The 24,460-nt window shown below is 40.5% G+C and overlaps 2 protein-coding genes across 4 annotated transcripts; one reads left to right on the top strand and one right to left on the bottom strand.

Annotated features, from left to right (window-relative positions):
- Positions 1-1,041: 1,041 nt before the first annotated feature.
- LOC110111499 (protein trichome birefringence-like 2) lies at positions 1,042-23,257 on the bottom strand. 3 transcript variants are annotated; one of them, XM_020843406.2, is made up of 6 exons: positions 22,295-23,257; positions 20,073-20,265; positions 19,792-19,985; positions 19,431-19,589; positions 3,070-3,425; positions 1,042-1,346 (listed from the first exon to the last, which is right to left on the bottom strand). In XM_020843406.2, the coding sequence occupies exons 1-5, from the start codon at positions 23,035-23,037 to the stop codon at positions 3,083-3,085; spliced, it is 1,632 nt and encodes a 543-aa protein (XP_020699065.1). In that variant the 5' UTR covers positions 23,038-23,257; the 3' UTR covers positions 1,042-1,346; positions 3,070-3,082. The 3 variants fall into 3 exon arrangements, with proteins under 3 accessions (XP_020699065.1, XP_028552694.1, XP_020699064.1); XM_028696861.1 differs by lacking the exon at positions 1,042-1,346 and adding an exon at positions 1,512-1,870; XM_020843405.2 differs by lacking the exon at positions 1,042-1,346 and having other exon boundaries at positions 2,794-3,425.
- On the top strand, positions 11,752-16,052 carry LOC114580166. The gene has a single exon (XM_028696807.1). The coding sequence runs from the start codon at positions 12,009-12,011 to the stop codon at positions 16,050-16,052; it is 4,044 nt and encodes a 1,347-aa protein (XP_028552640.1). The 5' UTR covers positions 11,752-12,008.
- Positions 23,258-24,460: the final 1,203 nt, after the last annotated feature.

Below are 24,460 nucleotides of genomic sequence, written 5' to 3'. Positions count from 1 at the left end.
GCAGAGGATTTGGGAGTTCGGCAGCTCGAGCGTGAGGAAGTGAACATAGGAGGTTGTGGAATCCATTAAGCTCGTTTCTTCTCTCGTTTTGACGACAAGGCCAAAACGTTGACGTATGTAGATCGTGCGAAGGGTCATCGACGTGCCGAGGAACAACGTCGGACATCCGAATCACGGAATTTCAGGGATTCACGACCGTGTAGAGAATCGTTGGACGGTCATGCTACAATAAGCGCGATTTCTAGTTTTGATCTGATTTTTACTTCTCATTAATTATTGATCATAATAAAATATTATTATCACTAAATATCATAATTTAAATAACATAATTTTTTATCTTGATTTGCGCACCATTTCTCAAAATTTATCCATCGTTGCCTTAAAAATCACTCTGATTTCCTCAAGCAATTGTTATTAAGTAAAATTATAATCATTTTTTAGATGACTCAAGCGTTCTGGACGCAATGACAAAATCCGTTTTGCGATCGAACGCCATTTGGGCAATATCATGCTTTATTTTCGGGTGTCAGTCGCTGTTTTATGTGATTTGACTGTGAGCTGATCCCACATAGGCGAATTCGATATTTTGATGGCAACGATGCAGTTCGTTTGATAATCGGATGTCGTTTGACCCTTCAAGTGAAGCGTCACGCCGACACGCACATCACTAAAATCATTGATTTTGCCTCTTTTCACGTGTATTTCAATATAGGAGTCAACAAACTTTTAGACTCTAAGGTTGACCTCATAATTTAAGTTTACTTTCAACTCTCTCTCTCTAGTCTTATCAAGAAGAAGAATATCATTAACGAAAAGCATATGCCATGGCACAACCTCTTGCAAAGGTCTATTAAAATAAAATATAAATTTTGAGTGTTACATTTGTTATGTTAAATGAATGAAATAAATCATAGCACTCAAACATTCAACAAAAAAAACATTAAATGTTGTGCAACAATTCCTCAAAATCTGCATAGGAACAATCCTCTTAAGAAATGTCACCATGAGTAGAAATTATTGCTTCCATAAGACAAGATTTTGAATAAAAATAAAATAAATTTTGGAGTTAAAAATCTCAAATAAATGGCCATTGATTCCAACTCAAATCATACTTTAATTATAGCTTAAGTTGAAGCATGCAAGTAGCAAAAATAAAATATTAGTTAGTTTTTACATAGTTGTCAAGTGACATAAAATAAAGAGAAAGAAAGGCCAATAACATAAACAAAATAAAATAGAGACAGATTGAGGATAGGATGATTTTGCGTTACAACAACAACAATAACATCAAGCCTTTATCCCACTATATGGGGTCAGCTACATGAATTATCTTTCTCCATTGTGCCCTGTTAAAAGTTAAATTCTCATTTAAATCTAATAAAGAAAAGTCATTTCTAATATTTTCTAACCAAATCTTTCTAGGCCTACCTCTACCTTTCTTAACATAAATCAAATCCAATACATCTATTTTCCTAACTGGGTCATCGGAAGGTAGTCATTATATATATATATTCACAAACAAAATTAAAACTCATTATTTCTAGGACAAGTCTTTACATGTAAAGGAAACAAAATACTCTCTAACTAGTAGTAATCAAATGAATGAATATACTGTTAATCAAACCTCAAATCACCCAAGGAGATGACAATTTATTGGATCTGAACCAATTGTAGCTGAAAAGAAAAGAAATTTTCAGTGAAGAATTACAGATGTCTATAGAATGAAAAGTTTTAGATAAGCATGAAACATATCTAAAAGCTGATACAGTAGAAAGTGATGAAAAAGGAAGTCCATTTGCAAAAAGAAATGATCCCAATGGAATGAGGTTCTTCCAAGCGGCACTGAACATGAAATCCCCATAAGACCGCACTAATCCAGCGACCACAATACAGGAAAGAAAATATTAACAAAGCTCAAGTGTAGAGCTAGCAAGCATATCTAAAAGCTGAAGCCTCATTAGTGGAATCAAAATAAAGTGGTGAGAAAGTAGTTCACATAAGTTGTGAGAATCAGAAGAAGATGATGCAATTATAGGAGGTTAGGAGTAAAGAATTACTTAGATAATAATGTCATTTGAAGGCCATAATTGATGTTAGATGGAGGTGGTTGCACTATTAGCAAAGTGCCATCACTCAAAAATACTATAGATAAAATTAATATTAAAAGATTAGTTGTGTAAACAAGTTTGAAACAGATTAGGTCCAACACAACTCAAGTAGCACTTAGAATGAATGGAGCATAAGAATTCATAAAGTAAGGGGTAAGGTAATTAATGATGATGGATTAGTCAAAAGCAAAGGCACTTGGAGGGCGTCCTGGGTTACTTAAACCTACACATCCCCCACTTCTCAACTTTATTTCTATTTATAATAGCCCAACAATCTGAATCCTAATTCCTCAATTGCTTGCACTTGAGAAACATCTCCTTAGATAACACTTGCTGCAATCTACCACAGGATTCATTTCAATCATGTCAATGATACTAGTCGAGGATCTCTGGCAGGAATCCATGCATGGATCTTGAGGGGTGGACAGTACTATGGAGTGATCTGGAGGGATGAAATCTGCGACGTAATTCCCACCCCTCCAATCTCTCCTCTGTTGTGTTCTGCTCATGCTGCAGCTGATAGCTAGACTTGTCTAACTCGGCAAAAAGCTTCCAGCCCAAGGCATGGCAGACCGGCAAGTCACAAAACGGCGATGGTAAGCTCCATGTAGGGGCTTGCTTTAACTATCCATCTGTAGTTCTACACTAAAGCAATAATTGTCCCTGCCCTCACTTATTACTTGGGTTTTTTTTTTTTTTTTTTGAAATGTCTGGCTACTTGTACTAATAACCAGCTTCATATGGTCAAGCTGCATCTGAAACTTTCAGCGTCGGCTCTGCTAAAGCTTGTGTAAGAGAATGAAGTAAATGAAATAGTGGTCATGTTCGTTGTGGGAAATTAACACTAATCATTTTATTGATGCTTAATTGTTTATCTTATCTTTAATGATCCAATATCAGAAAGAACTGCAACATGGATCTGGAGAGAGAGAGAGAGAGAGAGAGAGAGAGAGAGAGAGACCTGTTGCAAAGTGTCATTTCCTCCATGGTCCTTTTCCTTCCATCAACAAAGAAGCGTAGAGAAGCTCATTCCAGGTATCAGGAACCCCAGGCAAGCACCAGTGGCTGCAATCCTGAGATTTCTCAGCTTCTCTGAGCTCTTCTTCTGAATTGTACTTCTTTCTATATATAGAAGGGTGTCCATCCTTTCTATAGTCAGTTAGTCTACTGATATTAAGGTAGAGCACTGGTGTTTCCATTTTTCGGAGTACTCCCTCTAAAGCAATCATTTTTTTGGGGTACTTTGTGATGAAAGTATCATTGAAGATTGGCTCAATTTCCTTGTGGCATTGACCACCAGAGTTCCACTGCCCACCTCTATCACCAAAAAAGAAGAGATAACAAGTAGGTTGATCATTTCGATTACCAAAAACCAGTTCTTTCAAGATACAAGGATAAGAAACTCTGCATGAGTAGGACTATGGAAGCAAAAATCAATTAGAAATGTAAGTAATAAATTTAAGGCTCAGATGCATCAGCATACAAGAGAGCAATTTTATATATCAAGTACAAGTATGTATGAAGATAAACAGCATCAACTTTCGGCTGTGCAACTGGTTAAAGCAACCTTTTTCAATGTCAAAGTACAATAAAGCAAGCCCTTAAAACCTGGGCGTTGCAAAAGGTATTAATTGCCAAAAAAAAATTGTAAAATTATCCATAAAATATGAACACAGTTGTGGCAAGATAAAAAAGTTATCCAATTATAGAACTTCATAAAAATATTAAATCAGTGCATTTCTATGAAGTATACGGTTACATGCTTTCCCAGTTTGAAAGAACCGAATCCAGCTAGAGCTGGGCGGGAGCCAGCAAAGGGGGGGTTCGGCCCTCCTTGTGGGGCCCAGAAAGAATTTAATTCAATATGTAATAAAGAGAAATAGAGGGAGATTGATTTAAGAAGGTTTTAATTATAATTGAGGGGAATTGATTTAGGAAAAAGAGCCAAATAAAATTTAAAATGAGGATGGAATCAATTAAAGAAAGTGGGAGAGCTTATTTAGGAGAGAATTTAGGAAGCCTATTTAAGGCTAATCATATTGTATTTTCACTCATGCGGAATTTGTGTTTGCTATAGTTTTATTTAGGAGTCTTGTAGCGGAGGCTAGGGTATGTGAGAGAGTTAATCTACCTCTCGAATAGTAGATCAATTGTATCTTGCTTTGCTTTTGAAGAAGAAATCAAAAACACGGTCATTCTCTTGTGTCATACGTTGTTCTTCTCTCTTATTTGTTGTTTATTACTTCCAAGATGCCACAAATTGGCATCAAAGCGAGGTTTTTAGAGAGATGGTAGCGAAGAAGTTGGATGCGTTGGAAGGCGAATTGGAGCAAATCAAATCCGGGATGGAGGAAAGGTTTTCAACTATGGAGAATTAGATGGAGAACCGATTTGGAGTGATAAAAGAGATGATAAAGAAGCTCGTGGAGATGCAATCCAAAGCCACATCGGTGGTTCCGATTGTTACCCTCAATACAATTAGATCGGGGTTCCCTTGGCCGAATAGAAGGGAAAGGAGATCGGACATAAGGAGTTTGATGAGGAGAGTTTCTTCCATTAAGAGCCACCACTACGGGAGGTTGTTTGGGCTAGGGGAGTGGACAATCGGAGAGGGAGGTGGACAAGGCTGAGCCATGGGGATCGGGTCATGAGAGACAATGGAAGAAAGGTAGGATTCTCACCCTTGATACACAGGGGGAACTATGGGCAGAAGAAGAAGTTGTGCTGGAGAGGCGAAGGTGAGTAAGTTGAAGATGTCGATGTTTGAAGATGAGGATGCCCATGGGTGGGTACACCGGGTGGAAAAGTATTTCACGGTGAACGGATTGAGAGAGGAGAAGCTTACAGTCATAGGGCTATATCTGAAGGGAAAGCCCTAGCGTGGTTCCAGTGGAGGGAGGCTAGATACTCGATCCACTTGCAGGAGGAGTTTAAGGATCGCTTATTGGAATGTTTCAAAGCCATTTGGGAAGGAGACATACACGAGCAATTCCTAGCCTTCACTCAGGAGAGGACTGTCATGGAATACAGGGAGAAATTTGAGTTATTGTAGGGACGACTGAGGGGAATTTTAGAGGTGGTTCTGGAGAAAAATTTCATGAAGGGCCTCAAACCTAACATACGAGCTGACCTTCGATTGTTGAGGCCGAGGGGGTTGAAGGAGACGATGGAGCTAGCACAGATAGCGAAGGAACGGAGGCACATGGAGATAAGTAGTAAGAGAGGAGTTGTGGGAGGCTCTTACAAAAGTACCTCAACTTCATTAGCACCGATGACCTAGATGGTATCAGCGAAAGGCACCAAGGGAAAAGAGTGGCGGAGTTCGTACCAGGCAACTTCAAGCGCTTCACAGAGGCAGAGGTGAAGGACAAGAAAGCAAAGGGTCTGTGCTTTGGAAGTGATGAGAAGTATGCCATCGGTGCAAGTACCGCACACCCCAGGTCCTTTTGGTTTGTGAAGAGGAAGAGAAAATCAGTGAGGACCTGGTGAAGGAAGCAAAAGAAGGAAGAGAGCACTTACACCTTAATGTGGCGAAAGTGTCAATAAATTATGTGGTGGGATTTACTCCAAATCACACCATGAAGGTGAGGGGATAGGTAGTGGAGCAGCTAGTAGTGATTTTGGTTAATAGCGTGGCTACTCATAACTTAATCTCCAACTGGGTTGTGGACCAATTGGGATTAAAGTTGGTGGATACATGGAGCTTTGGAGTCAAGATGAGAACGGGAAAGGTAGAGAGGAGTAAAGGGATTTGCAAGAGGTTGGTGTTGGCACTCCAACGCATATAGATAGTGGAGGATTTTCTTCTCTTAGATTTGGGGAGCACTGATGTAATCCTATGGATGAAATGGTTACAAACAATCAGGGAGACCAAAGTGGACTGAAAGTCCTTGACCATGGAGATCCAGGTGCAGAGGAAAAAGATGGTGTTGCAAGGGGATGCCAACCTATGCAGAACTACTGTTTCACTCAAAACCACAATCAAGGCAATACAGGAAGCAGGGCTAGGCTGCTTGGTGGAATTGCAAAGTTTGGGGGAGATATGAGATTCATAGGCAGAAAATTTACCAGAGTGTGTAAATCAACTTTTGCAGCAGTTTCCTGTCATTTTTTAGCAGCCTAGCGAATTACCTTTGATGATTTATAGAAGCTCTGGTTGATTAATTAAGAAGATAAAATAAAAAATTCATCCAAATTTGATTCTAAGACGTTTCATTAGAACCACTTCGGGAGCACGAGCAATACTATCACCTTGAAGGAGGAAACTTCTCCTATCAATGTATGACCGTATCAGTACCCACAAATTCAGAAGGATGAGATAGAAAGGCTCATCAGAGAGATGCTAAAGGCAGGGATTATCAGGCCCAGTGTGAGCCCCTTTTCCAGCCAAATATTACTAATGAAAAAGAAGGATGATGGTTGGAAGTTTTGTGTTGATTATAGGTCCTAAACAAGGAAGCGATGCTGGACAAGTTTCCTATCCCATGATTGATGATCTACTAGATGAACTATTTGGGGTAGTTATATTGTCAAAGATTAACCTGAAATCAGGATACCATCATATCATAATGAAGCCAAGGGATGTGCATAAGACAACTTTCAAGACTCATGAGGGTGAGTTTATGGTAATGCCTTTCGGCCTTACCAACGCCCCAACCACTTTTCAATCCCTCATAAATCGAGTTTTTCATCCCTACCTCAGAAAGTTTTTCTTGGTTTTTTATTTATGCCATCCTGATCTACAGTGATGTAAAGGCATAGCATAAAGGTCATTTGAGGATGGTACTAGAGACATTGAAGGAGCACCAATTGTATGTCAACCTAAAGAAATATTCATTTGCACAACTACAGGTGAAGTGCTTGGGACATGTGGTGAGCAAAGTAGGGGTAGCAGCAGACCTGTCCAAGATTGAGGCTATGCTGGATTGGCCTTTACCTAAGAATTTAAGGGAGATGAGAGGGTTCTTAGGCCTCACCAAGTACTACCGGAAGTTTGTGCGAGGGTATGACACGATAGCATGACCATTGACTGAGCAACTGAAGAATAGTTTCAAGTAGGGTGAGGCAGCTATGCAGGCTTTCGAGCAGCTGAATGTAATGACCTGTGTACCAGTGTTAGCACTTCCCAATTTCAGCATGACATTTGTGATGGAGAGTGATGAGTCAGATATGGACTGGGGGCAGTGCTCATGCAGGACTAGCGACCAATTACCTATTTCAATCAAGTGCTCACAGGGAGGGCGAGACTCAAGTCTGTGGTGAGAGTTGTGGTTATTGTCTTAGCTATTCAGAAATGATGACCCTATTTGTTGGGGAGACATTTCCTTCCTAGTCATGACAGATTAGACGAGTCCCAAGTTTCTACTGAAACAAAGGATTGTGACTGAGGAGCATCAGAGATGGCTATCCAAATGACTTGGATATGATCATCTAGGACTAGACAACTTCATCCTTCCACCTTGAGAATATGGTGTGTTTATGGGGGGAGTTAATATTCACTATATAAGGAGGAATCAATGGGCAGTTGTTTAGGAAAATTTTAATTAAAATTGGGAGAAAATTATTCAAGGAAAGGAGGCCTATTTGAATTTAGATTGGGGAAAGAATTATGAAAGGTTTATTTAAAAAAAGAGGGTTGATTTGAATTCAAATTTGTGAGGAAATTAGGAAGAATTTATTAGGGAAAGAGGACTAATTTGAATGCATATTTGGGTTAGAATTATGTAGGTTTTATTTAGGGAAAGAGGGCATATTTGAATTCAGATTTATGAGGGAAATATGATGGTTTATTTAAGGGTAATTAGGTTGTTTTATTTCATTATGCAATTTGTTTTCTGCGGTAGTTTTCTTTGTGAGTTTTCTAGCGACGCCTAGGGTTGGTCGGAGAGTCGATCTACCTCTCAAATAGTATATCATGTGCATCTTTCTTTCTTGTTGAAGAAATAATAAAAAATCAGCCCTATCTTTGTATTCCTGCAATTTCTACTTGTTTACTTTGTTGTTTTTTACTTCCAAAACGCATCAAATTTGTTACGTACTTTCCCAATTTGAATGGTAGATCAATTGTATCTTGATTTGCCTTTGATAAAAAAAATTCAAAAAAAACATACATTTTCTCATGTCCTATGCTTTTCTTCTCTCTTGTTTGTTGTTTATTACTTCTAAAACGCATCAAATTAGTATCAGAGCAGGGTTACTATAGCCTCTAGCCATGCTGAAAAGGGTGTGGGAGGAAGTAACAATGGATTTTATTTAGAGTTTGCCACGATCGGAGGAATTTTGGTGATACTAGTAATAGTGAAGCGTCTGAGCAAAAACACACACTTCACATCACTCTAAAGCACCCTTACACCGCGGTCTCTGTGGCTACTGTTTTCATACGATAGGTGTGTGCTTGTATGGGTTTTCATAATCCATTGTGTCTGACAAGGAGACATGGTGTTCCTTATCCACTTCTAGAGACGGTCCTAAAGAGAAGTGCCGCTTATCACCCCCAAACAGATGGCTAGATAGAAGTGGTCAACAAAAGTATAGAGACCTATTTGAGATGCTTTGTATCAGACACACCGAAGAGTTGGGCTAGGTGAATAGATTAGGCCGAATATTGGTACAACACCTCATACAATTCAGCAGCACAAACCAACCCTTCAGAATTTTCTATGAGAGAGACTCACCTCATTTGGTTCATTACAAGCAGAGAACTGCACCAATTTCTAGTGTAGAAAAGTACTTAGAGGAGAGGGACAGGTACTATCTGAGCTCAATGGGCATTTGTTGAAAACCCAGCAATTCATGAAAAAGAAGGCTGATGAGCACGGAAGATAAGTAAACTTCGAGCCAAAAGATATGATTTATTTAAAATTGAGGTCCTACAAGCATAAGACACTAGCCAAGATGAGGAATGAAAAATTGTCCCCGTGATACGTTGGGCCTCATGAGGTCTTGGAGCACATTGGAGCAATGGTCTATCGACTAAGGCTGCCAACCTCATCAACCTTGCACCAAGTCTTTCACATCTCAAAACTGAGAAAGGCGTTAGGAGAGCACACAACATCTTCACTACCCTCAACTCTGATAGATGACATAGAGGTCATTTTAGAATTGATAGAAGTAGCAAGCGTGAGCGGAGGAGAGACAGGGGCACAGAAGGCTATCACCCCCAAACAGATGGCTAGACAGAAGTGGTCAACAAAAGTATAGAGACCTATTTGAGATGCATTGTATCAGACACGCCGAAGAGTTGGTCTAGGTGGATAAATTGGGCCGAATATTGGTACAACACCTCATACCATTCAGCAGCACAGACCACCCCCTTCAGAATTTTATATGGGAGAGACTCACCTCATTTGGTTCATTATAGGCAGAGCACTACACCAATTTCTAGTGCAGAACAATACTTAGAGGAGAGGGACAGGTCCTATCTGAGCTCAAGGGACATTTGTTGAAAATCCAGCATATCATGAAAAAGAAGGCTGATGAGCACATGAGAGAAGTAAACTTTGAGCCAGGAGATATAATTTATTTAAAATTGAGGTCATACAAACATAAGACACTAGCCAGGATGAGGAATGAAAAATTGTCCCCACGATACTTTGGGTCTTATGAGGTCGTGGAGCGCATTAGAGCAATGGTCTGTCGACTGAGGCTACCACCCTCATCAACCTTGCACCAAGTCTTTCACGTCTCACAACTGAGAAAGGCGATAGGAGAGCACATAACATCTTCACTACCCTCGACTCTGATAGAGGACATGGAGGTCATTTTAGAACCGATAGAAGTAGCAAGTGTGAGCGGATGAGAGACAGGGGCATAGGGGTACTAATCAAGTGGAAGGATATGTCATAGCACAATGCCACATGGGAGCCATACGAGACGATCATGAGATAGTTCCCAGCATTCCACCTTGAGGACAATGTGCAACTTTTGGAGGGGAGTATTGTTACGTGCTTTCCCAGTTTGGAAGAACCAAATCCAACAAGAGCTGGGCGGTAGCCAGCAGAGCAAGAGGGGGGTTCGTCCCCCCTTGTGGGGGCCAGGAAGGATTTAATTCAATGTGTAAGAAAGAGAAATATAGGGATATTGATTTACAAAGGTTTTAATTATATTTTTATTTGGGGGGAGGAATGATTTAGGAAAGATCCAAATCAAATTTAAATTGGGGAGAAAATTTAAGGTTAATCATATTGTATTTTCACTCATGCAAAATTTGTATTTGCTATAGTTTTATTTAAGAGTTTCCTGGCAATGGCTAGGGTTTATTGGAGAGTTGATCTACCTCTCAAATAGTAGATCAATTGTATATTTCTTTACTTTTGAAGCTCTTGTGTCCTACGTTATTCTTCTCTCTTCTTTGTTGTTTATTACTTCCAAGATGCATCATATATCAAGCATACAATCAAGGAAGCATTCCATCCCCACCACCCAGACACCAGGGACGGATGTGCACACACCATGGACTAGAAAAGCAAACACTGATCCCTCTATTACAACAATAATAGATGTACAGTAACAAGTGGAACAAAGGTAAACACTATTTCTTGCCAAGAGCACAAAGGCACAACAGGGTCAATTCTGATGCCTGGTCAAAAGGCAAAGAAAAAAATTGCCCAAGAAAATTTAAAAAATAATAATCTTCATAGGAGCCCTTATCATTAGACATGCCAAGCACTCAACAATAAATATGAAAAAAGCCAGGCATCAATGTACTTCCAATAAAGAAAGAAGGATTTCCTTAAAGCTTTTAGATGAACCAAACAAATGGAAATTTTCAAACAGAATTCAATGTAGAAAGTTAAATGTCTAGTTCTATAATTCCCAGATCATCTGATTTATTTGGTAGACTGCATTTCTGAACTTGCAACCCTCACAGGCATAAAAAAGAAGAATGCAGCCTGTGGCTACTTTCACAAACTGCAGTAGAGATCAATCACGTGAATGATCCATGCAAATGGTAGGCATCAACACATTTTCTGATGTAAATTGTAAGCTTCCTTCATATAGAAAACAAAACCAATGCAGAATTTTTCAACCATCATTTAAACGTGGTAAAAAGTTGAAGCTCGGTTATTCAGTTAACTATGAACGCAACCATACATATCTCTATGTACAATACTTGGTTAATTCCATAAATTACATAGAACAAAGTTTACCATCAAAATATGATTCTACTAATCAAATGATAAGAAAGCAACAGGTGGCAGATACAATTGCCAAGCAACTCACCATGTACTCGACAATAAATTTAAAAAAACAAGTTAAAGATATGTGAAACTACTAGGAGTTACATGCGAAATTAAAAGGAACAATCGGTTAAAACTTTGCCAATGAAAATTTATTGTTTGCATATAAAAGAGAATTAAGAATCTAACGTAGTCAACTTGCTTAGGTCAAAGAAGTGCGATTGAGATTAACCAAACAATCCAATCAAAGTTCAAGACAATAGTAAATGCTAAGTACACTGATGGACCGGTCCGGTCCACAGCAACACCGGCCCAAAAAGGGCCGGTTCTCACTTACTGCAGGCGGAGAACCCGCCTGCCTGGGCGGACAGCCGAAGGGGAGAAAGGAGTCGGGTGGGCCCAAGGGGCCCACCAAATTGAAGAGGAATGGCTTTTTGGAGGGAGTTAGGATGGCTTTTTGGAGGGATCTTGTTTTGGTGGCTGTTTTAGCTTTCTTCTTCTCTAGGGCTTGGGAGAAAGCTTCTCTTCTCGAATTGAGAGCATTGTATCCGTGGAAACTTGTAAGTCTTTTGATATTCAAGTTATTGAAGTGTTTGTGAGTGTTTTCATCCAAGAAATTTCGCATTTTTCCACTGTTTTTGGGCTGTTTTTCCTGGATTCCGAAAATTACAAACTAAGCTCCATCAAAGTGGTATCAGAGCGCTAGATCCACAAGGAAGGGATGGGTACACGAAGGATTGAATCTATTGAAGAGAAAGTCGGAGAGTGGGAAGTGGAGTTCACCGCCCTTAAGGAGAAATTTGCATCCGTTGACGAAAAGCTTGATGGAGTAGAGGAGTTGAAGACTCAAATGTTAGGGTTACAAGAGATGATCAAACAAATGGTGGCGGGCCAACACAACATAGGGGGTTCGGTTAACCCTAACCCTAACCCTAACCCTATTGCGCCGCCGGTTGACGGTGAAGGAGGTAGTAGGGTTCGTGAGGGACCTAATGCAAAAAGGAAGGAGGCCATTGACATTGTCGACCATGGAGGGGATGCTTGGTCCGCCGGCCCAAGGGGGGGCAGGTATGGCCCAAACCGTGGAGGGGAGGACTACTCCACCGCCGGATTTATGGGAGACGCTAGGGCAAGCTATACTCAGAATCATCCAGATCAATTTTTCCAAGGAAGGGAGGGAGGAAGCATGCCTTACAATCAGTGGGGAGGAGGACCGTATCGAGGCAGAGGGGAGGCCGACCCTAGGGAGCCTCATTGGGGGTCGGCTGGTTATGCAAGGGGGGATCCGGTGGCACCTCAAGCTTGGGAAAGAAGGGAGAGTCGTGGGGTAGACCCACGGCCATGGGAGAGGGAACCAGAGGGGAGATATGGGCAAGGAGGTATGGGCAACGGCAGGGTAAACGGGAGAGGAGAATGGGGAATGAGGAAGTTGAAGCTTCCAATCTTTGAAGGAGAGGATGCTTATGGGTGGATCTTCAAGGCAGAAAGATACTTCACAGCGATGGGGATGACAGATGAGGAGAAACTCTTGGCGGTACCTTTATGTTTGGAGGCAAGAGCCCTTGCTTGGTATCAGTGGACGGAAGAAAGACAGAGATTCAGATGTTGGGCAGAGTTTAGGGAGATGTGCCTAGACCGCTTCAGACCACCAAAGGAGGGAACTCATCATGAGCAGTTCTTCGCACTGACTCAGACTGGTACAGTATCTGCTTATAGGGACAGGTTCGAGTTGCTGTCCAGTAGGCTTCGTGGGATGACGGATGAGGTGCTTGAGGGAAATTTCATGAAGGGTTTGAAGCCCCACATTCGATCAGCAGTTAGAGCAGCCAAGCCAAGGAGTTTGAGGGAGACTTTGGAGATGGCTGAGCTGATAGAGGATAGATTGTCTTCTGATCAATACCGCAGACCTACTTTCTTCGGAGGGGGACAGAAGGTGGCAAATCCTACGGGAGGAGCCAAGGGTGCTTACTTGGGGGCAGGAGGAGAAGGACAGAAGGAGAGGGATCGGAGTGCACCGGCCAAGGGGGAGTTTAGGCGGCTCACTGAGGCAGAGCTGAAGGATAAAAGAGCCAAGGGGCTCTGTTACAGGTGTGATGAGAAATTTGGGCCAGGGCATAGGTGCAAGGACAAATTACTCCAAGTCCTATTGGTAGAAGACCCCGAGGAGGAGGAAGTTGAGGAAGAGTTAGGAGGGGAAGAAGAAGGTGTAGATCATCTACATCTTGACATGATTGAGGTTTCCCTCAATTCAGTGGCAGGGTTGACAGCACACTCCACCATGAAGATGGAAGGGAGGATCGGGAGCTTTACAGTCACAGTGCTGATAGACAGTGGGGCCACCCACAACTTTATAGCTTGCAGATTAGTGGAAGAGTTGGGCATTCCCATGATCCAGGGGAGAGGAGTGGGAGTCTCTTTGGGGACCGGTCAGAAGGAGCAGTGTGCGGGAAGATGCAGTGGAGTTACTCTCTCCATACAGGGGGAAGATATTACCCAAGATTTTTTGGTGCTCGAGCTGGGTAATACGGATGTTATTTTGGGTATTCAGTGGTTACAAACTCTGGGGGAGATGAAGGTCAACTGGAAGACCTTGATGTTGGAGTATGGTGAAGGGGAGCATCGAGTTACTTTGCATGGGGACCCCAAACTATGCCGGTCTAAGGTGGCTCTGAAGACTATTCTCAAGTCCCTTAGGAGTGAGGGGGAAGGGTTTCTGATAGAGTTATGGCGATTGGAGGGTAGTGAGCCAGTGGAGGAGCAGAATATTCCAGAAGAGGTGGGAGAGCTGTTGGAAGAATTCACCCCAGTTTTTCAGATGCCAGCAGGGCTACCCCCACAGAGAAGCAAGGAGCACGCCATTGTACTGAAAGGAGGAGCTGATCCAGTTAGTGTGCGGCCCTATCGATATCCTCATGCTCAAAAGGAGGAGATTGAGAAGCTAGTCAGGGAAATGATGGAAGCGGGGGTTATCCAGCCGAGCGTGAGCCCTTTTTCGAGCCCCGTACTTTTGGTAAAGAAGAAGGACGGTAGTTGGCGATTTTGTGTTGATTATCGGGCTCTCAACAAGGAGACTGTTCTAGACAAGTTTCCAATTCCCGTTATTGATGAGCTTCTTGATGAGTTGGGGGGTGCTACAATGTTCTCCAAACTTGATTTGAAGTCCGGATATCATCAGATCCGGATGAGGAGGGAGGACATCCCCAAGACTGCTTTCAGGACTCATGAAGGACACTATGAGTTCTTGGTGATGCCTTTTGGGCTCACCAATGCTCCTTCTACATTCCAGGCCCTGATGAACCAAGTGTTTCAACCCATGTTGAGGAGGTTTGTTCTAGTGTTTTTTGATGACATTCTGATCTATAGCAGGTCCCTACAGGAGCACTTGGAGCACTTGAGGAAGGTTTTGAACACTTTACAACATCATCAGTTGTATGTCAATCAAAAAAAGTGTTCTTTTGCTCAAAGAAGTGTGGAATATTTGGGGCACATTATCTCAGCAGAAGGGGTGGCAGCTGACCCTTCCAAGGTGGAGGCCATGACGAGCTGGCCAACTCCTAAGAACCTTCGGGCTCTCCGGGGCTTCTTAGGACTCACAGGATACTACAGGAAGTTCATAAAGGGGTATGGATCTATTGCAGCTCCACTCACTGAACAGTTGAAGAAAGACAGCTTCAATTGGGGACCGGAGGCAGATAGCGCTATGGAGGCTTTGAAAAGAGCTATGGTTAGTGCCCCGGTGTTAGCATTACCGGATTTCAAGCAGCAGCTGGTGGTGGAAACTGATGCATCTGGTTTGGGGTTAGGAGCGGTCCTCATGCAGCAAGGGCGACCCATTGCTTTCTACAGTCAGGTATTATCAGGGAGGGCAAGGCTCAAATCTGTCTATGAAAGAGAACTGATGGCCATTGTTAAGGCCATCCAGAAGTGGCGACCGTACTTGTTGGGTAGAAGATTCCTTGTGAGGACTGATCAAAGGAGTCTAAAATACTTGTTGGAGCAACGCATGGTGACAGAAGAGCATCAAAGATGGCTCTCCAAATTGTTGGGCTATGATTTCGAGATTCAGTACAAGCCAGGATTGGAGAATAAAGCTGCTGACGCCTTATCCAGGAAGGTGGAGTGCTCACAACTTATTGCTACATCTGTGCCTCAGTTAGTGGATTGGGGGAAATTGAGGACTGAAAATATGACTAGTGAAGAATTGGGGAGCTTCAGAGAGGCCATAAGGAAGGGGGAAGAAATACCAGCAGGATATACAGTGGAGGATCAGCTGTTGCTACATAAAGGGAGGTTGGTTTTGCCTAGGACCTCTTCCCATATTCCACTGATACTCCAGGAGTTTCATGCCAGTGCTATTGGAGGACATTCAGGAGGGCAGAAGACTTATCAGAGATTGGCTAGAGAGATATACTGGAAGGGGATGAGGAAAGATGTGGAGGAAATGGTGGCCCAGTGTGATACTTGTCAGAGGAACAAGTACCAAGCATGTGCCCCTGGAGGACTGTTGCAGCCACTTGAGTTACCTGATCAGGTTTGGTCGGAGGTGACTATGGACTTCATCGAAGGCTTACCCAAGTCGGACGGCTACACTGTCATTCTAGTGGTAGTTGACCGGCTTAGTAAGTATGCTCATTTCATACCGTTGAGACATCCTTTTAATGCCACTACCGTCGCAGCAGTTTTCATCCGTGAGATTGTGAGGCTTCATGGCTTTCCTGAGTCGATAGTCTCCGACAGAGATAAAGTTCTACATCAGTGTCCTTAGTGGAGCAATAATTGTCTGAAAGGGATGAGATCTTGGGGGAGCTGAAGAACCACTTGTTACGAGCCCAGAACATCATGAAGCAGGCAGCAGATCATCATAGGAAGGATGTTCAATTTGAGATTGGGGAATTTGTTTACTTGAAGTTGAGGCCTTACAGGCAGAATACTTTAGCAAGGAGGCTAAGTGTTAAGTTGGCCCCAAGGTATTATAGCCCCAATGAGGTAGAGCGGAAGATTGGGAATGTAGCATATCGCCTGAAGTTACCACCCACTACTACGATTCATCCAGTCTTTCATGTGTCACAGTTGAAGAAGTTCAAGGGAGGTTCTGTACCAGTCGATACTTTACCGCCAACATTGTATGAAGATGGTACAAGTCTATTAGAGCCTTCTGCATTGAAAGGTGTTAGACACACTGAGGAAGGAGGGAAGGAAGTTTTGATTGAGTGGAAAAATCTATCGACACATGACGCAACTTGGGAGACCTATGAGATCATACAAGCTCAGTTTCCCGCTTTCAATCTTGAGGACAAGGTTAATCTTTGGGCGGGAAGTGATGATGGACCGGTCCGGTCCATAGCAACACCGGCCCAAAAAGGGCCGGTTCTCACTTACTGCAGGCGGAGAAGCCGCCTGCCTGGGCGGACAGCCGAAGGGGAGAAAGGAGTCGGGTGGGCCCAAGGGGCCCACCAAATTGAAGAGGAAGGATGAGGTGTTTTCCCTAGGGGTAATTAGGGGATTTTGAGGGGTTTATGTGAGAGTTAAAAGTGAGTTAGGGTGGGTTTTTGGAGGGATCTTGTTTTGGTGGCTGTTTTAGCTTTCTTCTTCTCTAGGGCTTGGGAGAAAGCTTCTCTTCTTGAATTGAGAGCATTGTATCCGTGGAAACTTGTAAGTCTTTTGATATTCAAGTTATTGAAGTGTTTGTGAGTGTTTTCATCCAAGAAATTTCGCATTTTTCCACTGTTTTTGGGCTGTTTTTCCTGGATTCCGAAAATTACAAACTAAGCTCCATCATACACATAACATAATCCAACACTTAACAACGAGAGGTTCACCTTGAGTACCTTCTCACTCAATCACTCGTAGGCTTTAGCGGAGAAAGATGAACCATACGAAGAAGGATATTACCACTAGGAAGACAGCGCCGAGGACCTTCGTTGACGGAGCGGTAGCCAGCGTTGGAGGAGGTGGTGGATGACCGACGATTACCCAACGACCCAGTGGAAGGTGCTCTTCAATTGACAATGTCAGTTGGTACAAGATGTGGTCGATGTAGCCTTCAACCGTTTCGTCGTTGCCGAAGAAGACGCCAAAGAACGGGGATCCAAGTATGTCCGTCCTCCCTTGATCGTCGAATACAAATTCGTGGTCGATTTCAGGATCGGCCATGCACCAATGACGAGGTTGGGAGGAGAGGTTGACTTCTTCTCTTGGCTTCAAGTGTCATGAGCCAACCAAGGTTCTCAAAAGAGGGGTGCAAGGAAGGGGCGGCCAAGGTAGGAAGAAGGGGCGGGTGGCTTAGATGAAGGAGCTTAAGTTAGGTTAGGGTGAGGCTTAATTCAAATCTGAGAGTAATTTCATATTTTGAGTAAATTTGGAGGGAACTAATTTGATATTTGAATTCAAATTAATAGCAATTAGGGCTTTAATTGGGGATTAATGGAGAAAACCCCATGATGGGGCTGGCGGCATAAAGAGAGAGGGGGGAGGGGATTGTGGGGGAGTTATGCTCTTACCAAACAAGTTTGGCCAATTAGGAGGGAAAATAATGAGTCCTCTCTAAATTAAATTTAGATTGGATTCAAATTTGAAACTTTCCTTAGTTAGATTTTGGAAATAAGGAAAGTTTTTGAATTTCAAAATTCTCTAATTCCTTCCTTTATTGCGAGAGCTAATTTAGGGAATCATTATGGCGATTTAAAATCATCATAATGAATTTGAAGTGGGTGGGGCCGGCGGTCAAGAGGGGGAAAACGTGGACTTGGTGTCGGGTTGGGGTGGCCAAGAGCTTGGTCGGCGGGTGGGGATGTGGAAGGAGACTTAGGTGGAGCTCAAGGGGGTATTTTGGTGGCGGGATGAAGGTAGAAGGATGACGATAAGATGGTGGGTGATAATCGGAGGTAGGATAGAAACGAAGAAGATGAATAATAAAAAGACTACGAACCACGGACTCTTCCGGTGATTGGTGGGTATTTCGTTTGCCCACACGTTGGGCTTTCCCTTCTCTCTAGTGCGCTCACAAGAAGAAGAAGAAGAAGAAGACAAAAAAAAAATTTATTAATCATTCATCAAGAAAATTACAACATATTAGACCACTATATATAGGTCTCCAATCATGAAAAGGAAAAGTACGACATTGCCCTCTGTGCTACAATAACAAGACAATTCCCCAAAGGAGTAAATGCGGAAAATAATAAATAACTAAATAAACATAACATGGAAAATGTATCAAAAGTAGAGGCGTTGAATCGTAGCCGTAGATCTACGATTCCTTCATCGATAAACATGTCGGTAGCGTCAGTCGATGTCCTCATCAGATACAATGTACAATACTCTCGTTATTTGAAGATGGCACGGGAGTTGAAAAATAGCTAAATTATATATAACAACAACATCAAGCCTTTGTCCCACTACATGGGATCGACTAAATGAATCATTTTTCTCCATTGTGTCCTGTTGAAAGTCAAATTCTTGTTTAAATCTAATAAAGAAAGATCATTTCTAATATTTTCTAACCAAGTCTTTTTAGGTCTACCTCTACCTTTCTTAATATAAGTCAAATCTAATTATCATAACCACGTATCATTAAACAATCTTGAAAAGCTTTATAAATTGAAAATATGGAGATACAAAAAAAGAAATGTGTTATAAATAATTAAATGATAAAGGAAAGGAGACCGATATCAAAGTGTGAGTGAAAAATGGATCAATTTGAGGTTCATTTGCCCTCATTAGTTAACACCATTTTTCCGGAATAATGAAGCCTATGCTGTTAATGCTTCAAAGCAAGAAAAACTTTTTTAATACAATAACAATAACATCATCATCAACCTTTATCCCACTACGTGGGATCAGCTATATGAATTTTTTTTTTCCATTGTATGATCCTATTAAGGATCCAATTCTCATTTAAATCTAATAAAGAAAGGGCATTTCTAATATCTTCTAACCAAGTCTTTTTAGGTCTACCTGCACCTTTCTTAACATAAGACAAAAACTTTTTTCAATATAGAAAAAAAAAATCCAAAAAATGTCTAAACCTGTGGTATGATTTTTTTCGATCTGTAATATGAGACAGCATTTAGATCTAACTTATAAAATGGATTTGTGCATTTTGTTAGAAAAATAACACTAAGTGCAGTCTGAATTGTTGTTTTACCTGAAGTGGGTGACAGAATAACCTCTGAAGACAACTTGAGTTTTGCTGGAATCAAGGTACCTATCAACCCACTCAGACCACGTGGTAAGAGCCTTTTTGTATGCCTTCATGACATCAAGAACTGGGTACACATGATTTCCTTCTTGATAGTAGTTTATCCTGTAGATTCCAAACAAAAGCACATCAACATCTCATAGTGAAACAGTACAAATCAGCACTTCCATAAATGTAAAATGTATGGTTGTAGATTGTTTGCACCCAGCTTTTATCTAAGGAACTAATTACGATTGTATAGTGAAACTGCTTCCGATAAAGAGAGAGATGCCATATCATAAAATGAATAACGGAAAGCAAATCTAACCCGCTGGATGTTTTCTCATGAGTCCACCAATGGCCAGTATTGAAAACTACAATATCAGCAAGATGATAAGCAGCCATTGTCTCATCGAGTAGATCCAATCTTAGCCGCTCATTTTCTGACCCATTTGCATTTTTAAGCAGTAGTTCTTTGACCAGAAATGGTGATCTCACGAAATCTACAGAGCACATGTAATCCTACACCAAGCAAGAGATGAACATTTCAGCTAAATGTACAAATAAAAATAGATTTCAAAATTGATATATTAACATAGAGTTTATTACCTCAAACCTAAAAGAATAATAACCTTGAATTTTGAATTTGCTTCGTCCTGATACTTCATAAACTCTACTTCTGTCCTTGATACTATTGTGTAGTATACAGATAAGAGATTCCCACATGTTCCGATTGAGCGAGTCACCAACAAAAAGTATCCTTTTGCCTTTCAATCTTTCCAGGAAATCAGTTGCATTCAAGCTAATAAAAAACTAAGATTAAGCAGTATCATGTGCGTAATCTTCCAAATAAGATTCCAAGTACAAATTGAATCTGAAACCATAAAGAAGATTTTCCCCTAAACCTCGACCCCTCTCCATCACAAGAGAAACAAAACTTCAAATTCAATTGGCCTAGCAAAATAGCTCGCATGACATTGAACCTTGCAAACTTTGAATGTTAATCTTCTGGTAAGTAGAAAACAAGGATTATTCTGTTAATCAACGTTGACAGCAAGACAACTACCAGAGAGACTAACAATTTAAGGTGTTCTCTAACTTTAGTATGATCCCATAAGTAATCGATTCTATTTTTAAATTGGGATTGAAATCTAACTAATAGCACCCAGAGGACATCTAACTATAATAATATTAGATGCACTTAAATGCAAAATTCCATGGATAAAAATGAAAATGGGACACCTTTTGGTCAGAGTTTTCCCGAACATAACAAATCAATTAATATTTAGTCTGCCGCCTGTTAAAAAAATTGTTAGGGTAAGATGTATCATACCACAAAATGTTAAGGAAAGGCAACTGCTACAGGAATCTTACATATTGTCAAAGTTTGATATGGTTCTATAAGATGATCCAGAAGGCTACTGTTGGAGACAAAGGGATAATTATTAAAGACGAGGCCCATTCAAGTAAGCACAATAAAATGTGAAAGTGTTCAACTATTCAAATAATCAATCACAGAGTTCATTACAGCTTTTATCTTCTCTCATACATATGCATCTATATTATTCAGTCTAATCCATACAATAAACAAAAGTAATTCTATCAAATAGATCAGCATTCAATTCATTTTTATTTACAACAGTATTCTTTAAAATCCAAAATCATTCATTACATTCCGGAAAGACCACTAATACAAGCATCTGACATTCTAAATTCTTCCATAAACATCTTAGGGTTCATATGGATCGTTAACCTGGACTCTAGTAACTTATTCCTCTGCATTCTCTATATGCAAGAACTTTATTTTTTCTACAGATGCCTTCTACCATCATTGTTTTGTCTATAATATGCTTCATCTCCTTCTTTGAAGATTTTATGATAGCTTGAAGCTCCTTATTCTTCTTAGAATTGAGATCACCTATTATCTTCATCTTCTCAAGGGATTTTTAGAATCCAACCTTCGATTTTGTTAATGCAAATATTATTAAATCTTTCCATCTATCATCTACAACAACCTCTTTTTCATAAATAAAACGTCCTCCATCTTTAGCTCAACTATTGAGTGTTGTTATTTATTCTCTTTGGATTCTGTTACCATAGATGTTATTCTTTCTGTTGCATTCCTAAATCCTAATAGCTATCCCAAACCTCTCTTCAGAATGTTGATTGCTTTGCTCCATTGCCTTCAGACTCCAAACGGAATGCAAGCTCAAATGTATAATACCAAGATGCTAACTCTAGAGTATGCATATTATCTCATCCTTATTCTTGAAGTATAACTCTTCACATACTTTCTTTGACTAAAGCATCTCAACAACATAGAAAAAAAAAAACAGATTATTATTATTCTTTGGGATAAAACTTATGGACCGGCCGATCTAATTGGGAAGAAATTATGTTATATTAATTCTTTCGCTGGTTATGGGAAGGGCTCCTTTTGAAATCCTTCACTCGCACTAGAACATTTTTATTTGTACTAGGCCTCATAATTTTTATTTGTACTAGGGTTGGGGGTTAACTGTATGAAGACAATCAAGCGGTGGGAGAAATGGTAGTCATTAGTAGAAAATCACATTTGAAATTCAGAATTTGCTGATGCTTTCAACAATTTTTTGAAGTCAGATACAAAAGCTACAATTATTGGAGCTTACATTATCGAAGAAAATAATACAAATGATTCCCGCGCTACTAAAACAAGAAACTGTGTAACCAATAGGTACAAGTCTACAACTCAAACTACCAGTTTATATACTAATAACAGCAAGCTTGAAACACCTTTTGCTTGCTTAAAATTAAAGTGTGGGGAAGAGAGGAAATCCAGGATCGCTAACCTTGGAATGTCGCAGCCATATGGCTTCCATCTCCATCTCAAGAATTCATCATCAGGCCTCCCATTCTTATAACAATCAAAATCAATGTCAATATAAGGGCAAGAACCCGGTGGATAATAAGGTTTGGTCAAATCCCGCACCCATCCTCCATCAAATATATCACACTTCACCTGAGAATCCCCTCCTATTGCCTCCACCGAAACATCAGAGTCATCGCTTTTTCTTACAGAGAAGTTCTGCAAACTCTCAATTTTTACTCTAAAATCACCATTAAGCCGCGTCGTTACATTACTTCGCCCCACCCCCAATCCATCTGTGGCATTCTTCGAAATATTGTCAGAGAGGGGCTTCTTTATCTCGTCGAGTTTCGAACTCAATGAGTTCACATGGCTCCATTGGTGAGCTTCCTCCGTACCCAGATCGGATTGTGGTTGAGAAAAGTTACCTTCAAGGGTTGTAGTTATAGAAGCGCGGTTTGCACTAACCGTAACAGTACCGTTTTCACCGGTAAGAGAAGAGAAGGATAAAGAGCTAGAATTTCCCAAATAAGAAGCAGAGACTGAGTCGTTTGAGCGGGGAAAAGGAAATCGGGGGAACGCACCAGAGGTATTGATTGAAGCCAAAAGATAGACGACAATGATGGATGCCGCGATGCCAAGGACGAAACCAGAGAGGACTCGGCGCTTGGAAGATATAATGGCTAAGATGTTGTGATCGAGGAAGAGATGCTTCCATGGATCCATGAACTACGGCACTTGTTCAATATTTGATTTTTACCTCTTTCTGCTTCTTCGTTTCGCTGATCATCTCTCTGTTCTTTATGTACAATAATGCCTTCTTGGGAATGGAGTCCAGCACTTGCTTGCGGTGATTTTTTAAAAGTCTCTCTCAGTCCCCTCACATTCTCTCTCCTACTCTTTATGGAGCATCTTTCAGATTTCTCTAATTAAGGGGAATGATGGCTCCGAGAGGGAAAATTAGTTGGGAAGCGTTTGAATCATAAATTAGTGGGTTTTTATTGCTTATAAATAAGACAATATGTCATGATTTATCATTTATGATTTCCACGGACGAAGGGAAAAACTATTTTTATTTTTTATTTAATTTTATTTGATTTTAATGTAAAATAAAATATATTTGATATAATGAATATAGATTATTTTTATTTTTATTGATATATGGAAAATTTTATTTATGTGATGAGGCGATGCTCTGATGTTAAGTCGTGAGGTGGTGGAGGTAATGAGTGAGGCGATAATGATGGTTGTGATCATTTATTGTCACTAATAAAGTGGTTGTGTTTAACATAATAGTGTTGTGGTTGCTCGGGTGAGAGACTGACTCATGTCGGTGGAGCCTAACGAATATGTTAACAAACGGTGGAGACGTTTAGCACTAATGATGATGGTTGATGTGGCAGACGAAGGTCATGACAATGGTTATGGATGTCTTATGCTTCTTTTAATATGAAATTTGTATATTTCATGAATGGATATATATACAAAAAGCTAAAGAATACTCATAGTTAATCCCGGTTTCGAGTTTTGATTATTGGATAGCAATGTTATAACTCCTCATGTATATTTCATTTGGGACGGCTTTCTTATTGATTCTTAGATAAGCATTTTAGTAAAAAAAAAAATATTTTTATATTAAAAAGTTAATTTAAGAAACAGTAAGAAAGCAGTCTTAAACAAGACATTAATATTACATTATCTATAGAAATCTCTATATACCATGTATATACCAAAAGGATCATTTCATAATTTCAAGTTTAGCTATTTAAGCTTTCAAACACATCTTAAATAATTTTTATTTCCTTGTTTAGTTTTATTTCTTTTAATTTTATCTTTTTAATTTTCAATTATTTTATACATGAGATTATTTTAGGTAATTGTATACTCGTATATGAAAACAAAAAAAAAATTGTATTTTCGCCCTTGCAAAATTCTCTTCATCACCACCCTTAATTGCTACTTTAGGGCAACCGGGGTTTTCGCCAAGCACGACAATAAGTTCATGCCTAAGGTGATGGTCCCATACTTACAACCCTTGAGAAGCATAAAAAGAAGTCGGAGGAGGCAGCGTGAGCTCAGGTTAGGACAGTAGAGAGTGCGAGCTGAGGACTGTTGTGATCTAGGTTTTTTTGGATTCCTTTTACTTGAT

The sequence above is a fragment of the Dendrobium catenatum genome, unplaced genomic scaffold (assembly GCF_001605985.2).
Source record: "Dendrobium catenatum unplaced genomic scaffold, ASM160598v2 fragScaff_scaffold_847, whole genome shotgun sequence".
Classification (NCBI taxonomy): Eukaryota; Viridiplantae; Streptophyta; class Magnoliopsida; order Asparagales; family Orchidaceae; genus Dendrobium; species Dendrobium catenatum.
This window is presented reverse-complemented; position numbering and strand designations above follow the sequence as displayed.

What these genes read in the sequence shown, in the direction of transcription:
- LOC114580166 (XM_028696807.1), top strand. Translation starts at nt 12,009, where the DNA reads ATGGGTACACGAAGGATTGAATCTATTGAAGAGAAAGTCGGAGAGTGG.
- LOC110111499 (XM_020843406.2), bottom strand. Translation starts at nt 23,037, where the DNA reads ATGGATCCATGGAAGCATCTCTTCCTCGATCACAACATCTTAGCCATT. An exon ending in ATTATTCTTTTAGGTTTGAG is followed by an intron (nt 19,986 to 20,072) that starts GTAATAAACTCT and finishes TGCTTGGTGTAG; the next exon opens with GATTACATGTGCTCTGTAGA. An exon ending in TATTCTGTCACCCACTTCAG is followed by an intron (nt 3,426 to 19,430) that starts GTAAAACAACAA and finishes TTTTGGTGATAG; the next exon opens with AGGTGGGCAGTGGAACTCTG.